The 19,718-nt window shown below is 48.2% G+C and overlaps 1 protein-coding gene across 1 annotated transcript in view; it reads right to left on the bottom strand.

Moving 5' to 3' along the window:
- LOC146253928 (myosin-10-like) overlaps window positions 1–14,111 on the bottom strand; it is a 47,536-nt gene extending 33,425 nt beyond the window's left edge. Inside the window, exons 1-3 of the mRNA XM_084676843.1 lie at window positions 13,964–14,111; window positions 12,429–12,801; window positions 5,587–5,743 (exon numbers count right to left, since the gene is read on the bottom strand). Of these exons, the coding sequence (XP_084532969.1) occupies window positions 5,587–5,743; window positions 12,429–12,773 (502 nt within the window). The 5' untranslated portion in view covers window positions 12,774–12,801; window positions 13,964–14,111. The remainder of the gene's footprint in view (window positions 1–5,586; window positions 5,744–12,428; window positions 12,802–13,963) is intronic.
- Between the last annotated feature and the right edge of the window lie 5,607 nt (window positions 14,112–19,718).

Genomic DNA, 19,718 nt, shown 5'->3' with positions numbered 1-19,718 from the left:
TGTGTGTTTGCTGAGGTGTTTGTGGCTCTACTGTGATGTGTCTCCAGATGATTAACAGGCCAAGGCACAGATAAGCCCACAATGCTACTCATAACATAGGAAAACACACACAGAGAGACACACATTCACACAAGGTCTAAAATTAGCCTCTTTATTTTATCCCATTGGGTGTCGCCTCTGAGCCAATGAGAGGAGAGAGTGGGATATATAGTGGAAAGTATTTGCCAATGTAATAGATTGCAGATGGCAGTCTTTGGTCGGCCTGTTGTTTGGTCCACAGTGGCTCTTTGTGATGGCTAGGCCAGCTATAATCCTGCAGGATGGGGTGTGTGTGTGTGTTTGAGTGTGTGTGTGTGTGTGTGTGTGTGTGTGAGTGTGTGTGTGTGTGTCAGTGGGGTTGCTGGCACCTCGCAAGTCACTCTGCTAAGCTCTGCTGCCTCACTGGAAGCCAGGCAAGATGTGGGGTTCAGTTAAACAGAGAGAAGATTTGTTAATATGTGTGTATTCGTGTGGGTGTGTGTGTGTGTGAGTGTGTGTGTGTGTGTATGTGTGTGTGTGTGCCCTCCAGACTGTGGCCACTCCCAGGGTGAGAGGACCTTCTCAGGTAACAGTATCTGCCAGTTTCCCCTCCTGCTATCCCAGCTATGTGTGACTAATGAAAACACTTGAAGACAGATGACAGGGTGGAACACACACACACACACACACACACACATACACATACCTTTAGAACCACCCTATCACAACTGGAGCCCCTGCTGGACATCAGCCTGGAATGTGTGAGTGGGTGTTTTAGTAGGGTGGTTTGACCACCCAGAAGAAAGACATGGTCCCCAGTTAAAGAGATAACATCTCAGAGATGTGGGCCTGCCAGGATGAAGGCTAATCTAATGTGCTATGCTACATGACATGCCCATCAACATGAAGGCTAAGCTAATATGCTATGCTACATGACATGTCCATCAGGATGGAGGCTAAGCTAATATGCTATGCTACATGACATGCCCATCAAGATGAAGGCTAAGCTAATATGCTATGCTACATGACATGCCCATCAAGATGAAGGCTAAGGTAATATGCTATGTTACACGACATCTCCCAAGTCTTCATGCCAAACTCCTGCTCTGGACGGACCACTGGGAGAAACTGTGGGAATTTGAGGATGTGTGTTTTCAGTGTGTGTGTGTGTGTGTGTGTGTGTGTGTGTGTGTGTGTGTGTGTGTGTGTGTGTGTGTGTGTGTGTGAGCACCAAGAACAGCAAGAGAGTGTGTGAGCAGGCTCCCTTCATCTAGAGAGGTTTATCTAGAAGACTCCGTCTTTGCACTTAATTACGAGGACTATTCATACACACAGAGGCACACACACACACACCCACACACGCACACACACACACACCCCCACGGTCCTCACTGTTCCTATACCCACATGCATTCTCTTTAGTTGGAAGAGGATAGGGACAGGGGTGTGTGTATGTAAACTGGTTTGTGTGTGTGTGTGTTTGTACAGGAGACTCCCACTAGTAAGACAGAAGGGGATGAAACAAGCCGCCGACTGAAATATGATGTTATACTGCCTGAACCCCACAGCTGTCTGCCATTAGAAACGCATCTGCCAATGTATGTATGTATGTGTGTGTGTGTGTGTGTGTGTGTGTGAGCATCTGTCTGCAAACTTTGCCCTACCATTTGTCACAAACCCTCGGCCATCTACAACCAGTCCTTTAGAGAGATGGCTCCTGACACACACACACACACAGACACACAGACACACAGACACACACACACACAGGCACACACACACACAGACACACACACACATCCCCCTGAAGGACCCCTCCATTCCTTCTGTCTACCTCCTGACATTCACCACCTGTCCTGTCAATCTGGCCATGATGGGCCAGTTTAATACCCCTTATCTGCTCTGCTGTTCCCACCTCGTTCTCCTCCTCCCATCTCCTCCACTCGTCTCCTCCTTCCTCCCTGCAGCTCCCTTCTCCTCCTTCCCTGGTCTCCACTCTACTCTCCTCCTCTGCTCCCCTCGCCATCCTCTCCTCCTCTCTACCCCACGCCAAGGCCCCCTTCTCCCACCGAAGAGCCCCATAGGCCGGGCCTCCAAACGACCCACCGGCCCCCTCTCCAGAGCACACAAAGACCCCATTGTGAGGCACAATGACAGCCGCCCCCCCTCTCCTTGCTCTTCCCCGCTTTCGCCGTCTCTCTTCAGCACTCGCGTCTCCTCTCGTCCTCTCCCCGCGAGTCTCCCTTCCCTCCCTCCTCTCACCTCCCCGTACTCTCTGCTACTCTCCCTGCCCCATGCCTCTCTCACCGTCCCTCCACCTTTTCCCTGTCCTCTCGCTTTTCCCCCTTTGCTCCCCTCTGCCTCTCGCTCTCCTTTCGCCTTTCTTCCATCTCTCCACCGACATTCCCTTCGCCTCTTCCTACATCCCCTAGCACACACACTACAGCCTACATTGTGCAGTGTAGCTCCCAGGCAGGACGAGGGGGTATGGAGGCAGCCTCCTCCGGCCTCTGGCTGGGTCAGAGTGAGGCAGAAATGAGGGCTGTTGGAGGCAGGCTCCCCAGGCCTCTGGCTGGGTCAGGGACAGGGAGCCTGCCCTGTCTGGAACAGGCCCACTGAACCCTGCTGTGTCAGCCCCAAACATGTCAAACACAAACAAACGAGCCGCGGAAACGACCCCAGCCCATAGTAATCCGCAGTCCAAGCCCTGCTCCTGCTGACAGCCTGGGAGCACTCTGGGGCCTGGCGACGGCTCGGTCGGCTAGGCAACCACGGTTTCTGAGAGCTCAGAAGACAGAGAGGGAGGGGGGCGGCATCCAGACTGTTACTGTAACCGAGAGGGTGACAGAGAGAGAAAGAGAGAGAGAGAGAGAGAGAGAGAGAGGGGGAGAGGGGGAGAGAGAAAGAGAGAAAGAGACAGAGAGAGAGAGAGAGAGAGAGAGAGAGCGAGAGGGGGAGAGAGAAAGAGAGAGAGAGAGAGAGATAGAGATAGAGATAGAGATAGAGATAGAGATAGAGATAGAGATAGAGAGAGAGAGAGAGAGAGAGAGAGAGAGAGAGAGAGAGAGAGAGAGAGAGAGAGAGAGAGAGAGATAGATAGATAGATAGATAGATAGATAGATAGATAGATAGATAGATAGATATAGAGAGAGAGAGAGAGAGAGAGAGAGAGAGAGAGAGAGAGAGAGAGAGAGAGAGAGAGGTGGACATGGCTCTAGGAAGGAGATACCAACAACTCCGGCCCACATGTTTCAAATAGAGCTCGGTAACAGGCGGGCAATAAAACCAAACGAGATATGAGGGTTATTGGGAAAAACGCCTTTGATTTAGAACAGGCCTGTTCCACTACTGTACATTATCCATAACTGACACGTAGCTCAGAGAGGGTCTAGCCGGGGTGATGGAGAGCCCAGACTTCAAAGGCAGAAGCAGTACTGTGTTCCCCCTCTGGAAAGAGGGGGTGGGGTGAGGTCATGGAGAGACCATGCCCTCAATATACACAAACTGGTATCAGAGCTTTGCTTTGGAGTCAGCTCCCCATGCATGAGTTAGGGATGGGGGAGTCAGAGTCAGGGATAGGGGTGTCAGAGTCAGGGATGGGGGAGTCAGAGTCATGGATAGGGGAGTCAGAGTCTGGGATGGGGGAGTCAGAGTCAGGGATGGGGGAGTCAGAGTCAGGGATAGGGGAGTCAGAGTCAGGGATAGGGGAGTCAGAGTCAGGGATAGGGGTGTCAGAGTCAGGGATGGGGGTGTCAGAGTCAGGGATGGGGGAGTCAGAGTCAGGGATGGGGGAGTCAGAGTCAGGGATGGGGGAGTCAGAGTCAGGGATGGGGGAGTCAGAGTCAGGGATGGGGGAGTCAGAGTCAGGGATGGGGGAGTCAGAGTCAGGGATGGGGGAGTCAGAGTCAGGGATGGGGGAGTCAGAACAAGACCATTCCTCACACTTGTCCTCCTGTGTCCCCCTTTCAAAGGAGAAGAAGAAAGAGAGGGAAAGGTTTTTTTTTTTAAACCACAAAGCCGGCGCAGTCATACTCCTTCTTTAACACACCACAAGTGAAAGGATGCAGGGAGTTTCCCTGTTCCAAGCTGAACATTCGGGTACAAGAAGGGAAAAAAATGGACAGAACAAAATCAGAGTCAAAGAACGAGTGGAAAAAAGGGAGCTGTATGGGTTTGGTTCCTGAGAGGAGGAGAAAGAGAGCAATTACAGAACAGTGGGGGACCCCATACAGACGGAGATGGCTTCGGGGATGTTTAAAAAGCCTTTCAGCCTTTCAGCGACTTACAGAGACTTTCTAGAACCTTCTCCGTTGATCAATATTGACTCGAAAGCTGTGTTAACTGTCTAAGCGGCCACATCCGAGAAGGCTGGCCATTGACGAAAGCAGCAGCATTCAGACTATTCTTTGTGATGAGCCACAATGTTATTTCAGTTGCTCGCTCGCTCACACGCACAGTGACACATAGTGCTACATGCTACCAGCGGGTAGATCTGGCAGCTATGACACCTCTCTGATGACTCAGGACAGAGGATGGCATGTCGCTGCCGCCCGGACAAGAGATGACCTCATTCCTTACGCTAACCCCAGCCCTGTGGGACAGCGGCACCGGGCTGGCTCGCTAACCCCACCCCTGTGGGACACCCCACCGGAGCGTGTGAGGAATGAGGGCCATGCCATGAAAGGGGGTCAGAGTAGAGAATGAGGGCAGAGGCAGAATTCACAGGAGCCACTTTAGAAACCCCGCGTAGCATGTGTGTGAGTGAGTGTGTGTCTGTGTGTGTCTATGTGTGTGTATGTGTGTCTGTGTGTGTGTTTGGCCTATTTAAAGTGCTTGGAAATTAGGATGACGTGAACCCTTTGACAATAGATCATGTTCCAGATAATGAACAGACATACATACAGACAGACAGACAGACAGACGTACAGACAGACTTACAGACAGACAGACAGACAGACAGACAGACGCCTAACCGAGTGCATGTGTCTTGACACATTCTAAGGCCTTGCTCAGGGATCCCAGGCACTCTCCCCATCGCTCTGGAGCAGCAGAACCGAAAACGACAGTTCCCTCCAGTGTTCCCCCCCCACCTGACCCTTACCCCCTGGGACCCTCACCCAGGACATGGGATGAAGACCCTGGTGCCTGAGACCCGGGGGGGCCCCACGCTGGAGAAGTCTCCAACAGGATCCATGTCGACTGATATGGAGCCCCCATGACAGTGCCGAGTCTGTCAATTATTGTCAGGGCCCTTCTGATTCATGATCTCCCTAGCTTCACCTTTCACACACGCACACACACACGCACTTTGCATCTACACTCGCTTTGCACACACCTACACATGCACACACACACGAGACACCTCTACCTCAATACACCATGACACGTAAACGATGCCAGTCCAAAGATCACATACCAGGCTAGAAGAAAACCGCCCAGAACCAAGACCACTTACAGTGGGTTCTCAAACGAGGAACAACATAGAACAGAGGGGGGGGGGAGACAGACACTGACACACAAAGGCAGAAGGTAGATTTGAGAAAGCGACACACACACACACACACTCACCTTGCAGCATGCAGCGGTAGGCAGACTCGGAGATGGCGTAGATGTGTGGAGGCATCTCGTGGCGTTTCTTGCCGCGGTACATCTCGATGATGTTCTCCGAGTAGATAGGCAGGTTCTTGTAGGGGTTGATGACCACGCAGAACAGCCCAGAGTACGTCTGGAACACAGCAACAGAGGACGATGACACAACTTCTTTAATAATAATTATAATAATAATAATAATAATACACTTTATTTGTAATGCACCTCTCTGGCACTCAAGGAGCTTTAGTGTGTGTGTGTGTGTGTGTGTGTGTGTGTGTGTGTGTGTGTGTGTGTGTGTGTGTGTGTGTGTGTGTGTGTGTGCGTGCGTGCGTGCGCGCGTGCGTGTGTGCGTGTGTGTGCGTGCGTGCGTGTGTGTGTGTGTGTGCGTGTTTCATCCACCAGCCATCCACATCTGGTGCTTTACACTAGTTAGTGTGTAACTCCAGTAAGGGTCCATTACAGGTCGCTCAGCCCTGCCCTGTTGAAGGCCTCCTGATTGACCCCTGGACCCAGACAGCTACCAGCCCACAGCTGGCCTTCATGTCTGAGACGGACTTATGGAAATCTCTGGTGAATCTCACCGAGGGAGCTAGCTAGGGTCTCACCCACACAGTTGGACACAGAGAGGCAGTGAAAGACGGGGGTTTAAGAGGCTGAGAAGAGGGAGTAGAGAGTGTGGAAGGTTATGAGACGGACTTATGGAAATCTCGGGTGAATGACTGAGAGAATGGGAGGCCCGAGCTTGTGAGGCATTAGCTCACATACACATTATATACAGGCTTTCCATTAACCTCCAGTCTGGCTGGGGCCTTATCCCTGACACAGACCCCACCGGCACTGCAGGGGACAGACCACGAAGGTCACAGTGGGAGAAGCTGTCTGTCTGTCTATCTGTCTGTCTGTCTGCCTGTCTGTCTATCTGTCTATATGTCTGTCTGTCTGCCTGCTTGTCTGCCTGTCTGTCTGCCTGTCTGTTTGCCTCTCTGTCTGTCTGTCTGTCTCTCTGTCTGCCTGCTTGTCTGTCTGTCTGTCTGTCTGTCTGTCTGTCTGTCTGTCTGTCTGTCTGTCTGTCTGTCTGCCTGTCTGTCTGTCTGTCTGTCTGCCTGTCTGTTTGCCTCTCTGTCTGTCTGTCTGCCTCTCTGTCTGCCTCTCTGTCTGCCTCTCTGTCTGTCTGCCTGCCTGTCTGTCTGTCTGTCTGTCTGTCTGTCTGTCTGTCTGTCTGCCTCCCTGTCTGCCTGCCTGCCTGTTTGTCTGTCTGTCTGTTTGTCTACTCCCCAAACCCCCCTACCCCACCCACAGTCCCCACCCCCCAGCCACTGGCCCAGACAGACCCTGTCCACACACAGGAGAAGGCATTACGTGGTCCTGAAACCCTACCCTACATCTAACTCCGACTGTGGAACTTTCACCACCTGGCTTATCTAGTCGAACCCTTCCAGTCTACCGAGGCATCTAGGGAGCTCGCTAGGGTCTCACCCCACACAGTTGGACACGGAGAGGCAGTGAAAAGAGGGGGGGTTAAAAAGGTGAGAAAGTATGGAAGGGGGTTATAAGAGAGGTCCAATAATGTCCCAACGTCTGTCAATCACCTAGAGCCAGTCAGTTATTGGCTGCTGTGACGCTGTTACAGGAAACATCTGTCAAGGTGGTAAACAGAGAGGCAGGCTTCCCCTCTACGCCTCAGCCCAGGGGCGAGAGTTCATATTAACACAGATGGTGTTTCTACACCCGGCCCACATGAAATGTAATGACTGACTGAGCCTCTGTCTAAAATACCCCCTAATTGTTTCAAGATCTCCATACATCACCCCCCACAATTCTCTCTCTCTCTCTCTTCCTTTCCCTCTCTTTTGCTCTCTTTTTTCTCTTTCTCTCTACTTCTCTCTCTGTCTCTCTTTCACACAGAGGGAAGTGTCTTCCAGCTCAAATCCAAGATAAGGTTTGATAATACAGCTCTGGTTTGAGGTGCATTAGAATTTTGTATTTGAGAGCTATGAAATGACGTCGAAGCTCTGTTCTGTTTTCAAATTCTCACAGGTAGACCCAAATCCCATAGACCAAGAGGAGCCTCGTCATCAAGTCTGAAGCCAGCCGACTCAGGGCTGAACGACTCAGGGCTGAACGACTCAGCACTGAACGACTCAGCACTGAACGACTCAGCACTGAACGACTCAGCACTATCGATGAGGATGTCTGTGGGAGCATTCTGATGATGTAACAGACACACCCCACCGTTAAGACTCAGCACACTCACACAGATGGGAGGGGAGGGAGGGAGGGAGGGAGGGAGGGAGGGAGGGAGGGAGGGAGGGAGGGAGGGAGGGAGGGAGGGAGGGAGGGAGGGAGGGAGGGAGGGAGGGAGGGAGGGAGGGAGGGAGGGAGGGAGGGAGGGAGGGAGGGAGGGAGGGAGGGAGGGAGGGAGGGAGGGCAAAGAAAGATGAGGGGGTTATGAAGTCAGACGAAAGATGAGAGAGATGAAAGAGAGCAGGGGTACTGAAAGGGGCCCAGAGAGGGAAGGAGGGGAAAGAGAGAAGAAACATGGAGGAAGGACATGGAGGTTTATGGCAGCGAGCCTATACTTCAGCTGACTAGTAGAGCTAGTATAGTCTCTTTTCAGGGTCTTCGACCATCAAGAAGGAGAGCAGCCTGTAACAGGAACTTACAGCTCCCTTTTGTAGCTGATTAAAAATTAATTGCCTGGATCTGAACGCAAGGAGCTAAAAATAGGTGGTGGTAGAGGGGGGTGCTTCTGTGACGAGCTGGATTGTCTGAGCAGAGAGGTCCTGTATGCTATTGCCCATCTGTCTGTTTATCCATCCATCTATTTATTTATCTATCTGTCTATACAGACACAACCACCCAGACAGGGCAGGCAGACAGTGTAATCTATGAGAGCTAAAGTAATAACACCGTGTTGTGGAGCGATCAATACAGCAATAACGGCTTATCTCTACGGTCTCTCTGTCCCCCTGGAGCTGGTGCAGAGTTAGACTGGGTCAGAGTTATACAGGGTCAGAGTTAGACTGGGTCAGAGTTAGACTGGGTCAGAGTTACACTGGGTCAGAGTTAGACTGGGTCAGAGTTATACAGGGTCAGAGTTAGACTGGGTCAGAGTTAGACTGGGTCAGAGTTATACAGGGTCAGAGTTAGACTGGGTCAGAGTTATACAGGGTCAGAGTTAGACTGGGTCAGAGTTAGACTGGGTCAGAGTTACACTGGGTCAGAGTTAGACTGGGTCAGAGTTAGACTGGGTCAGAGTTATACAGGGTCAGAGTTAGACTGGGTCAGAGTTAGACTGGGTCAGAGTTACACTGGGTCAGAGTTAGACTGGGTCAGAGTTAGCCTCCCTGTGCGTCCAGGGACCGGGGCTACAGTGTATGTTTCCACTGTGACACCGGATCAGTGGGTAGGGAGGCAGGCTGCAGCATGGTAACAGCTGAGAAACACACAGGCAGCAACAGGCACTCTCCCAGGACAGCCCCATCTGTCACCTCTGATCTGAGTCAGACAGCCAGTCAGCCAGTCAGCCAACCAGCCAACCAGCCAGCCAGCCAGTCAGTCAGTCAGTCAGTCAGTCAGTCACTCAGTCAGCCAGCCAATCAGCCAGTCAGCCAACCAGCCAGCCAGTCAGTCAGTCAGTCAACCAACCAGTCAACCAACCAACCAGTTGGCCAGCCAGCCACCCACCCATTGAACCAGCCAGCCAGCCAGTCATCTAGTGAGTCAGCCAACCAGCCAGCCAGCTAGCTAGTCATCTAGTGAGTCAGCCAACCAGCCAGCAAGCTAGCTAGTGATCTAGTGACCCTGCAGGGCTGTCAGTCCCTCGCACAGGACATCAGGCCAGCCTCCTGCAGAATGCAGTCCCCGCTACTCCATGACTACACTAATAGGTCCCTCAGAAGGCGCTCTGAAATACGACCAATGCGTTTGAAGGCTGCATGTCCGACAGTCAGCAGCATGGTAGCATATTCAGTTACAGTGTTTACTGGGGGTTGAATACAAGTTTATTTAACTGACCGTCTTTTGGCTCATGTACTTTACGTAATGTGTGTATGAGGAGTGAAGGGTGTGTGTGTGTGTGTGTGTGTGTGTGTCTGCTATGTTAACAGTTAGCAGGTTCAATTGTTTCTGGTAGTTTGTTTGCAAGAAAAAGCGGTCCCCCTGGAGCAATGGCAACACAACACCATGACAACAAAGCACTTATAGCTAGATACAAACATGTGGGGGGCCAGACAACCAAATACTATCATGCCTTAGACAGCGGGGGAGAGAGAGAGAGAGAGACAGAGAGAGAGAGAGAGAGAGAGAGAGAGAGAGAGAGAGAGAGAGAGAGAGAGAGAGAGAGAGAGAGAGGATGGGGTGAGGTAATGGACCTTTCATTAATGCAGAATGAGTGAAAGCTTGTTCCAATCATCTCTGACTAATTAGCTATCTGCTAAGAATGCTGTAAGCCTAATCCAACCAGAAGATGACCCAAGGATGGGGATGTCCGCTGGTGCCCAACAAGACCATACAACTAACTTTAAAACAATAAAACATAAACACTTGAGAGTGGTAGGTATCTGAGGGGTTGTGGAAAAAGTCAAAGAAAAGTGACATTGTGGGGGAACAAAAGTGAGCGAGTGTGGGAAAGGAGGAGACAAGATAGACAGAGCCCCCAGCGTGGGCGAAGGGCAGCGGGCGACAGACGGACGCTTTTTGCCATGAAAGAATGCAGAGGCTTTCTGACAGCTGAGGCTTAACTGCCGACACAAAGGCCTGCTTGTAGCCTAACCTAGCCTGGCGTTAGCATTGGCTCTCTGGTTAGCCTGTGACTCACTGGCTCTGCTTGCCAAACTGGTTGACTTCACATGGAAGCCGTGCGATGGGCCGGGAGCCATGGGGGGGCAAGCCAGGGCAGGACATGACCCAGCAAGGCCACACTGATGGGGCCTCAGACAGGGGGGCTCCTCTGAGCATAGGACCAAGGGATCAAACCAGGGGCCTCCCATCCTTCTAGCACGTCAACCCCTCAGCATAAAACACACAGAGAACACAGCCAGAATAGGGGGAGGGTTGGTGGAAGGGAATGGGCACCAACTCGAATATAAAATATCGCTTCGCTTCGAACCCTCATCGTAGCCACCGTAGCATTCCATACAACCCTATTTCTAACGCTACAATCTCTACATAACAATACCCAGGTGAAATCTATAGGATACAGGAAGTACCTAACCTTCAGCTCGAGGAACAGAAGGTGAAAGTGCTGGATGTCATCTGGACTAGTGATAGATGGCCAGTCCCACCATTCCCCTGCCACCAGCGTCTCAGGTGAGAGCTAACCCACATTCTATTCCTGGAAATCATGTCACCAACTGGGTCAAGAACACCACAATCTCACCCTGCTGCTAGTCTTACGTTTTACATTTCATTCATTGAACAGGGGTTTTTTATTACAAGCAACTATACACATATTTCAAACAGGAAGTACAGCAAAGGATTATGGTTCAAAGGTCTGTATTTTGACACCTTTAGTCGGCAATGATGCTTACAGTTGTTACAATGTGAGAGGGTTTAGAGCACAGAGCTGGCAAGACCGTCATGCCTTTCCAATCAAAGGGTTTGGATCACAAACAATGCTCCAAATAAATGCCGTCATTGGAATAACCGACTCTGACTCTATCGGTGACCTGACATTCTCTCAAATATTGCAGCCTTATCTGGCCTGTCATTGGCCTGTCATTTTGCATAATGTAGCCTGTCTGTCTGCCTGTCTGTCTGCCTGTCTGTCTCCCTGTCTGTCTGTCTAACAAAGTGTCAGATGGATCTGTGAGGAAAGGGTGCCTTGTCCAAATCACAGAGACGTGAATGAATGTTGCCAAGCAGGGTCAAACACAACACACATGGCACAAAAGAACACACACACGTCCACACAGGGCCAAATGTGTTTGCTTTAACACAGAGGGAGCCCTCCAGAGAGGAGAGAGGCCCCCCAGCCAGCCCCTGCCTCAAAGCACAGGGGGGGGCTGGGGGCAGAGGGGGGGGCTGGGGGCAGAGGGGGGGTTGGGGGCAGAGGGGGGGGCTGGGGGCAGAGGGGGGGGCTGGGGGCAGAGGTGGGGTTGGGGCAGAGGTAACACTAACAACCTGAACCCAGCGGTGTTTACAGAGGGGGGCTCACTGACATGGGGGAGAGGGAAGGTTAAGAGGGGGTGGGGAGGGAAAGGGACAGAGAGAGAATGAAACAGAGAGGCAGAGACACTGAGGGAGAGCGGGAGAGAGGATGGATGGATATAAGTACATGGTGAGAGCGATTATGAGATGCGTAATGTAAGTAAGTAAGACTTTATTGATATAGCCCTTTTTATACAAGAATTGCAGCTCAAAGTGCCCAATGTGAGCGCTCAGTGAGTGAAAGTCTGGTCATAATTAAAGAGACGGAGAGCAACCCTCCATGTGTGTGTTCTCCTCTCGGTCTACAGAGCAGGCTTCAGGCCCATGTTTCCTCAGAGGTCCCCAGAGGCTGTAGGGCCCTGGGGCTCCGCCTCAATGGGACACGCTCATGCTGACGAACAGCACACTGAGAAGGTATTGATGTGTCCAGGCAGACACACAAACACCCACACACACACAGGTAGGAGAGCAGGGAGACAGATGAAGGAAGAGATCACCGGCAACAACGGGCAGACAAACAGACAGAGGGAGAAGGAGAGTGTGTGTGTGCATGTGTGTGTGTGTGTGTGTGTGCGTGTGTGTGTGTGTGTGTGTGTGTGCGTGTGCGTGTGTGTGCGTGTGTGTGCGTGTGTGTGTGTGTGTGTAGGTGTGTGTGTGTGTGTACTCACGTAGATGAGTCCAGAGTAGTAGCGGTCCTTCAGGTTGTGCAGCACCGACGCCTCGTTCAGGCAGGTGAGCTCGGCCATGTCTTCCACCTTGCTGAACTTGGGCGGGTTCATCTTCTGGATGTCGTCCTTGTTCACCGAGGCCTTCTTCCCGTTCTCCGCCAGCTCCACCAGGACTTCCTCCCCACGCTCCTCCCTGATGCTGGCTGCCTCGAAGCCGTGCCGCTCCGAGGGGATCCACACCAACTTCTTGGCCGTCCAGTCGGCCTGCGTGGCCGGGTTGTACACCACGGCCCGGTCCACAAACAGGTACCGCTCCGGGTCCTCCTGCCCACTCCGATGAGCCATCTTGGGGGTACCAGGGCAAGAGCACTGCCTGGAGGAGAGAGATGGAGACCATGGTCCATGTGCCAGGTGCTATGCTTAGGAGAACTCTAACCTTGGTTTGGGTCTTCCTGAGAATTCCCTTCAAGGATACACCACAGGGTCAGTGAAGAATAATACAGTCCATTCATCCATTTGTAGGTTTCCGGGCGTAGCTGTGTGTTGGTACAATGTAATACTGAGATTCAGCTTTAGTTCTGTCTCGGTGGGATTTATACAGCAAAGCTACATAGACCTAATTCCTTTCCCCATCTCTCTCCTCTGGCTTGGAGCCGGCCCTGTCCTGTATGGTATGGTGTTTGTTATTGTAAGAGATAAATAACACCATCAAAAATGAGTTTTTTTTCTACTGTATGTAGATGTCATCATACATTTTATTACCAGCATTATCACATTTTTATGTTAGGTACAGCTTGCTACCAGCTGTAGGCCTATCTGACTCGATAAAAGTAGACTAGGTCACAGTAACATCGTATCCTATGACGGCCCATCAAAGTATCATGATGTGTTGCTTCGCCTTCACCGTTTCAATTATCCATCCAATGCGGGAATCAGTGACACAACACATTCATTTATTTTCTTTCCTGTTTCTATTGCCTTCCCATTCATACCATTCAGTCTAACTTCAGACAACTGATAATAAAACGCATTCTGCGCACACGGTGATGGGGAATATTCATTGCCCCAGCGTGCTAGTGAAGATCGGGCGTAACAGTGTTGTGAAAGGCACGCGACTGGTCTGGCCACCCTTGAAACCTGCCTACGACAAATACGCTTGTTACAATTTATTAATCGGTTCATATGTTTTGCTTTCACGCACATTCAATTTAACTGACAACATAGCTTAAAGAGAGACTGTAGACTCCACGCATGTTGGTGTTTGCTGGTTGATACAAAACTCGTCGCTGCATTGCACTTTCAACCCGTTAACACATACAATGGCACCGAATAGATGTCATCTACACATTCTAATTCAAAAATAAATGCGAAATGAGAATAGGTTTAATATTTATGACTTAAAATGCGACATTCGCAGACCGAAGTTTACAGGTGATCTCCATCACTCACTATATAAATCCATCTAACTGGACAGGGTTTCGGTAAAGCAACGGTGAGTAATATTCCCTGCACCAGCCAGGGTTCTTCTTACTTACCTGGTGAAGTCGGTGAAGAGAAGAGGGCGACGGCTCACAAAATTAAACCAGTCTCCCCCTTAATAACACTTTATGCAACTACAGACGATTGAAATTCAGGTAGCCTATCTCTCCGCTCTTTGGAATGCACCAAATGCACTACCCTACAGTGGGGCCCCTGCTCAGCGCCACACAGACTTGACCACTGATTTGCTCCCGCCTACCGGCCCTGCTGTCATAGATATTGATTGAGTAGATCTGCTCTCTTATAAACTTCTTTAATGAAATCGTTATTTGCAAGAGGACAATGAGTTCTCTACGTTTACTAGTGCTGATTTGAAAAGTCTTTAAATATTCACTGCCACCATGATGTGCAGGGGCGAATCTAGGTTCCCACTTTTGGGGGGGCTAAGCCCCTAGATAAAACCTATTATTTTTCCTGTGTCCCAGCAAAACTAGGGGGGTCTGGGGGAATGTTCTCCCAGAACACATTTTTGAAAATATCCTTTTAAATAGTGTCCTCTAGTGGGTTTTAGGAAGATAAATTAACACATTCAGATTTAAAATATGAAATAAAAATAAATACAAAAATAAGTAATTAAAACATATTTTATAAAAAATAATTTGGGTGAGCTAATGAAACTTTTTTTTTTGGGGGGGGGGGACTCCAGTCAAAATAGGGCTAGATACGCCCATGATGATGTGATTCATCCTATTTAACATAGCATCTTTCATCATGCTGGGTCCGCGTTGTAATCGGACTGAAATGTGAACAAGGTCACTAGGATGACTAATCACCTGACTAATCACCTGACTAATCACCTGACTAATCACCTGACTAATCACCTGATTTAAGCTTTGTATCGATCAGAAACACCTTTCTGGTTATTCAATGGTAGGCTTGAATGGAGTGTTGTATGGAAAGTTTTAAATGTTGAGTGAATCTCTAAAATATTGTTGTCAAAAATGCTGCCCGAAATACTTTAAAAGTTGCTTTTCTTATCAACTTTTAATGTATGTCAAATCTGATCAAGATGGATAGAAGTTGACATCAGACTGTGTTCTCCTGGTTAAAGATCAATATCACCCCCTTGTGGTTCATCAGAATCTGAATCAGAAAGGGTTTTAATCGCAATGAAAGTTTGCACAAACAAGGAATTTACTTTGGCAGGAAGGTGCATATATAGGAACATATAGGAATCTAAATGTAAATATGTGGTCTAACTATACTAAAGGTACATAGTCCAGCTAATACTAAGGGGATTTAAAATTTAAATTAAATTACAATAAACAATAAAGTAGCCATAATTTAATAATATCAAGTCATAATAATAATAATAATAATATCAAGTCATAATAACATCAAGTCTCTCCTGCAGCCTTACACCCTCACCCGCCACCTACGGTCTTCTTCAGGCAACCACTTGGTGGTCCCACCGCTCAAGATCGCCCGGTCCCAACACAAGCTCTTCTCCTGCCTGGCCCCCCAGTGGTGGAATCAACTCCCCACCTCCATCAGAGACACAGACTGTCTCTCCACCTTCAAGAGAAGGCTCAAGACGCACTTGTTCCAGGAGTACAACGGTACTTAGGAATGGTTTGCTGAACCCAATTCTGAACCCAATGCTCAAGGATCACAATGACTATTGCTTAGAGACCTGTTGCTCTTGTTGGTTAGTGGTAATTGATTTAAACTGTTGTATTCGCTGCAAAATATTCTATTTCAGTTAATCTTATTTTTATTTTATTTTACTGTTACTTGCTTTTCTACAGGTACACTTGCACTTAGAGATTCATGTTGTTTAATTGTAACTTGCTTAACTACATGCTCTTATGGTTCTTCCCTTTGCCACTTATTTTTTGGTCACAATGTGTGCTTCATGTTATGGCTACCCGCTATGCTATGTGGCTAACTTGTTGTTATCATCAGTGACCTATGCACTTTGTAAAGCACTCTCTTGGAAGTCGCTTTGGATAAAATCATCTGCTAAATTAATAAATGTAAATGTAAACGTAATTTACAATATAAAAATACAAATATTACAAAAATACAAATCAGTCAGTGTGAGCCCTTAACCTTGTTGAAGAGGCCAACAGTAGATGGGAATAAACAGTTTTTGTGGCGTGTGGTTTTGGTCCTGATGGCCCGCAGCCTTCTGCCGGAGGGGAGTGGCTTAAACAGAGTGTGTCCAGGGTGGGAGGAGTCGGCCACAATCTTCCTCGCTCGCCTCAGGGTCCTCGAGGTGTGCAGGTCCTCGAGGGTAGGTAGATTGAGGGTGGTGTCGTTCGCAAACTTCAAGAGTTTGACAGATGGATGACTGGAGGTGGAGCTGTTGGTGTACAGGAAGAAGAGCAGAAAGGAAAGGACGCAGCCCTGAACTTCAAGTTGTTCTAGTCTGGTCTGTTCCATTGAGTCAGAAGTTCTCCAGCTGGAGAGAAGGCCATGTCTTCAGTTTAGCAGAAAACCTTTCATAAAAATCTTTAAACTTTAATCATACCTTAGTAATCAGTTGACCTAGAATTTATGTTTTACTGTCACATTAAAAATTCATATTTATTTTTTTTTTTTTACCAAAGTGACTTACAAATAAAACAGTAGACAATCAAGGGCCAGAAAGGAATGTTTTTGTTCCTGCAGGGCTCAGACTACAATGTTGTTTAAACTATTCAAATGGACAGACAACAAAAATCAACCCAAACGTTGAAGTTTAAGGAGAAAGGAGTACATTTTGAATGATGAAATCTGTAATTTTCTTACAGTAATAATTGTGCTACTATCTCAACATGAAATCTCAATAATATCGTAATAGTGATATAATCCAGATTTGATCGGCCCGTGAATTTATATCAGAACAAAATAACTGAATTCAGTAATACCACTACTACTGCTACAACTGGGATTTTGTTTACTTCTAAATTCCGTAACATTTCAATCCTGTCCTTTTTTTGTGAGAGGGCAAGGTTGGCAATTCATCTAACACAAGTAGACATTTCACCAATAGATGGCAGCAAAACATTTCATACCGAAACTACTGTTATACTGATTTACATTTAAGTAGTTACTGTCCACCTGTCCACCATGAGAGAGAGAGAGAGAGAGAGAGAGAGAGAGAGAGAGAGAGAGAGAGAGAGAGAGAGTGACATAGACAGATAGAGAGAGAGAGAGAGAGAGAGAGAGAGAGAGAGACATAGACAGAGAGAGAGAGACATAGACAGAGACAGAGAGAGAGAGAGAGAGAGAGAGAGAGAGAGAGAGAGAGAGAGAGAGAGAGAGACACAGACACAGACACAGACAGAGACAAGGACAGAGGGAAAGGGCAAAACATTGGTATACTTGAAATAATGTTTCATAACAGCAACATTTGTGGAACAGTTGGTACTAAAGAAGCCCTCAACATAACCGCTAACGACTTTGTAGATACTCAACTATCACTTGGCACACACCTAACCATCCAACAACCTCAATCAAGTCCAGCCCTAAGTAAATGCTATTACTGTTGCAGTTAATTATGAACTTTCTATTTGATTATCCATTGGTCATCTTTAGGGCTTTAGGGATTAGAAAACTCTTATTTTAGTGGAAGCCCACAACATATAAAAATGTATTATGAAATAGAAGTAAATAGGAAATAACATCCTCTATCTGTTGCTTGAAGGTTCTGCAGTCACATTGGCTTTGGCAAGCATTGTGTTCACTGCAACTGCTTATAGGCAGTTTAACAAAGTACTCATTGTTTGGAGTAGGCGTTAATAGGCTTTCAGCGAGCATTGGTGTCAACGTGAGGGCTCTCAGCCGAAGCAGACGGCCAAAGACAGTCATGTGATACCTCAAGCACTAACTGCAGGCATTGGTTCCTCTGTGGCCAATCACAATCTCCCTTTAGATGGTATCAGTTTGTAGGCGTGCCGTAACCAAGGTGATCAGGTTTCATGCTGACCTCCTTATGCTAAAGACAGAGGTGCAACTTAAACACACAGATGGGCTGTCCAGCAACGTCTGTGTGCGTCGTAACGTCACATCAGGAGAGCCGGGAGCGGTGAGGGAATCGGGCTAGTAATCAGAAGGTGGCCAGGTCGATTCCCGGCTGTACCAAATGACGTTGTGTCCTTGGGCAGGGCACTTCACCCTACTTGCCTCGGGGGGAATGTCCCTGTACTTTCTGTGAGTCGCTCTGGATAAGAGCGTCTACTAAATGACTAAATGACTAAATGTAAATCAGGAGGTGTCTGTTTGCAAGCTGGAGGGGTTTGCTCCCATATGTATTTGAAAAGTGTTTTCAAAAACCTGTTGAAATAGTTTGTAGGCAGCACACCTTTCCAGCATTTTAAGTGTTGAAAACAACATTAAAAACAACAGTCTGATGGTTAATATTGTAGCACAACCACAATAATCCAGTTCACTGGCTAAAGTTCACTGAGAAACGTCAGTGTTTACCGGAGACGTCATTCTAGTACCTCACTTGATCTTACTGCTGTAACTGAATCGTAGGCTGTTATCGTGAAACATCAAGCCAAGACTACCACTGACTTGAATTGAAAAGGATCCAGGTCGTTACATAACCACGTAACATCATCTGCACATTTGATTATGTGACTCCAACTGTCTACTGATTGAGCAACATTCACTCAGACCCAGTTTGAAAATAAAAATGGTGTGGCAGCAAAATTGGATGAATACAGGTCAAATTTACTTGCAATTTAGCCTGTATCCAGATTAAAAAAAATGGTATGTTTCTGCTCTGATTGGTATTAGGTCTTCTTTTTCATTTTCAAGAAGATACCGTATGTAATCTGTTTCAAATGCATATTGGAGCCATTTGGTCCATTTAATCACTCAGGATGAACATTAACATGTGCAAACGCAGAATTAATGGAAAGTGGGGATAATCTAATCACAGTTGCTACACTATGAATGGATTATAAAAATCCTCTGGATAATATCGTGCCTGTATTGTTGTATTGTTTTCCATGACCTGTGTGTGTGTTGGTGTACGTGTGTGTCTGTGTAGGTGTGTGTGTCTGTGTAGGTGTGTGTGTCTGTGTAGGTGTGTGTGTCTGTGTAGGTGTGTGTGTCTGTGTACGTGTGTGTCTGTGTAGGTGTGTGTGTTGGTGTACGTGTGTGTCTGTGTAGGTGTGTGTGTCTGTGTAGGTGTGTGTGTCTGTGTAGGTGTGTGTGTCTGTGTAGGTGTGTGTGTCTGTGGATCACCTCACGCACGTGTCAAACTGTCTGTCTCTGCACGTATTCTCAATTCACATGAATGTGCACCCTTCACTGAAATTTGGGAAATGTATCACTGTTGCGATACCAGAGTGTACTTAACCCCTTTGTGCTGTTGTCAGACTAGAATGAAACAGACGGCAACTGTACTCTTCAGGGATTAGATTCGCCGGAGCAGAATGGATATGCATCACTCCAAATTCACTCACAGAAGAAACTCAGTCTGGGGAAGCACAGATGAAGCACATGTGTGTCACTAGGCTGCCACCATTTATGGAACTGTACAAGTCAGTACACTTGAGGGCCTGAAGACAGGCAACATGGCCAGTAGTTTAGTTTCCTCAAAGTAGTAATTACCTTGAAATGTGAACGACTGGGTTAACGGTGGGGTGGCGGAACGTTGTTTTCCAAGCGAGGCTTAGGAAAGAAGGCTTCTGTAGAAAGAGTTGCAGCTGCTTTTCAAAACATGGGGATTGTGGAAGTTAATCATTCATTGGTTGGCGCAAGGATGATCTTATCAATCCAGCACATGATTTATGAACCAAACTATACTTTCCC

This window comes from Hypomesus nipponensis, chromosome 17, assembly GCF_054491055.1.
Source record: "Hypomesus nipponensis isolate SF chromosome 17, ASM5449105v1, whole genome shotgun sequence".
Lineage (NCBI taxonomy): Eukaryota > Metazoa > Chordata > Actinopteri > Osmeriformes > Osmeridae > Hypomesus > Hypomesus nipponensis.
This window is presented reverse-complemented; position numbering and strand designations above follow the sequence as displayed.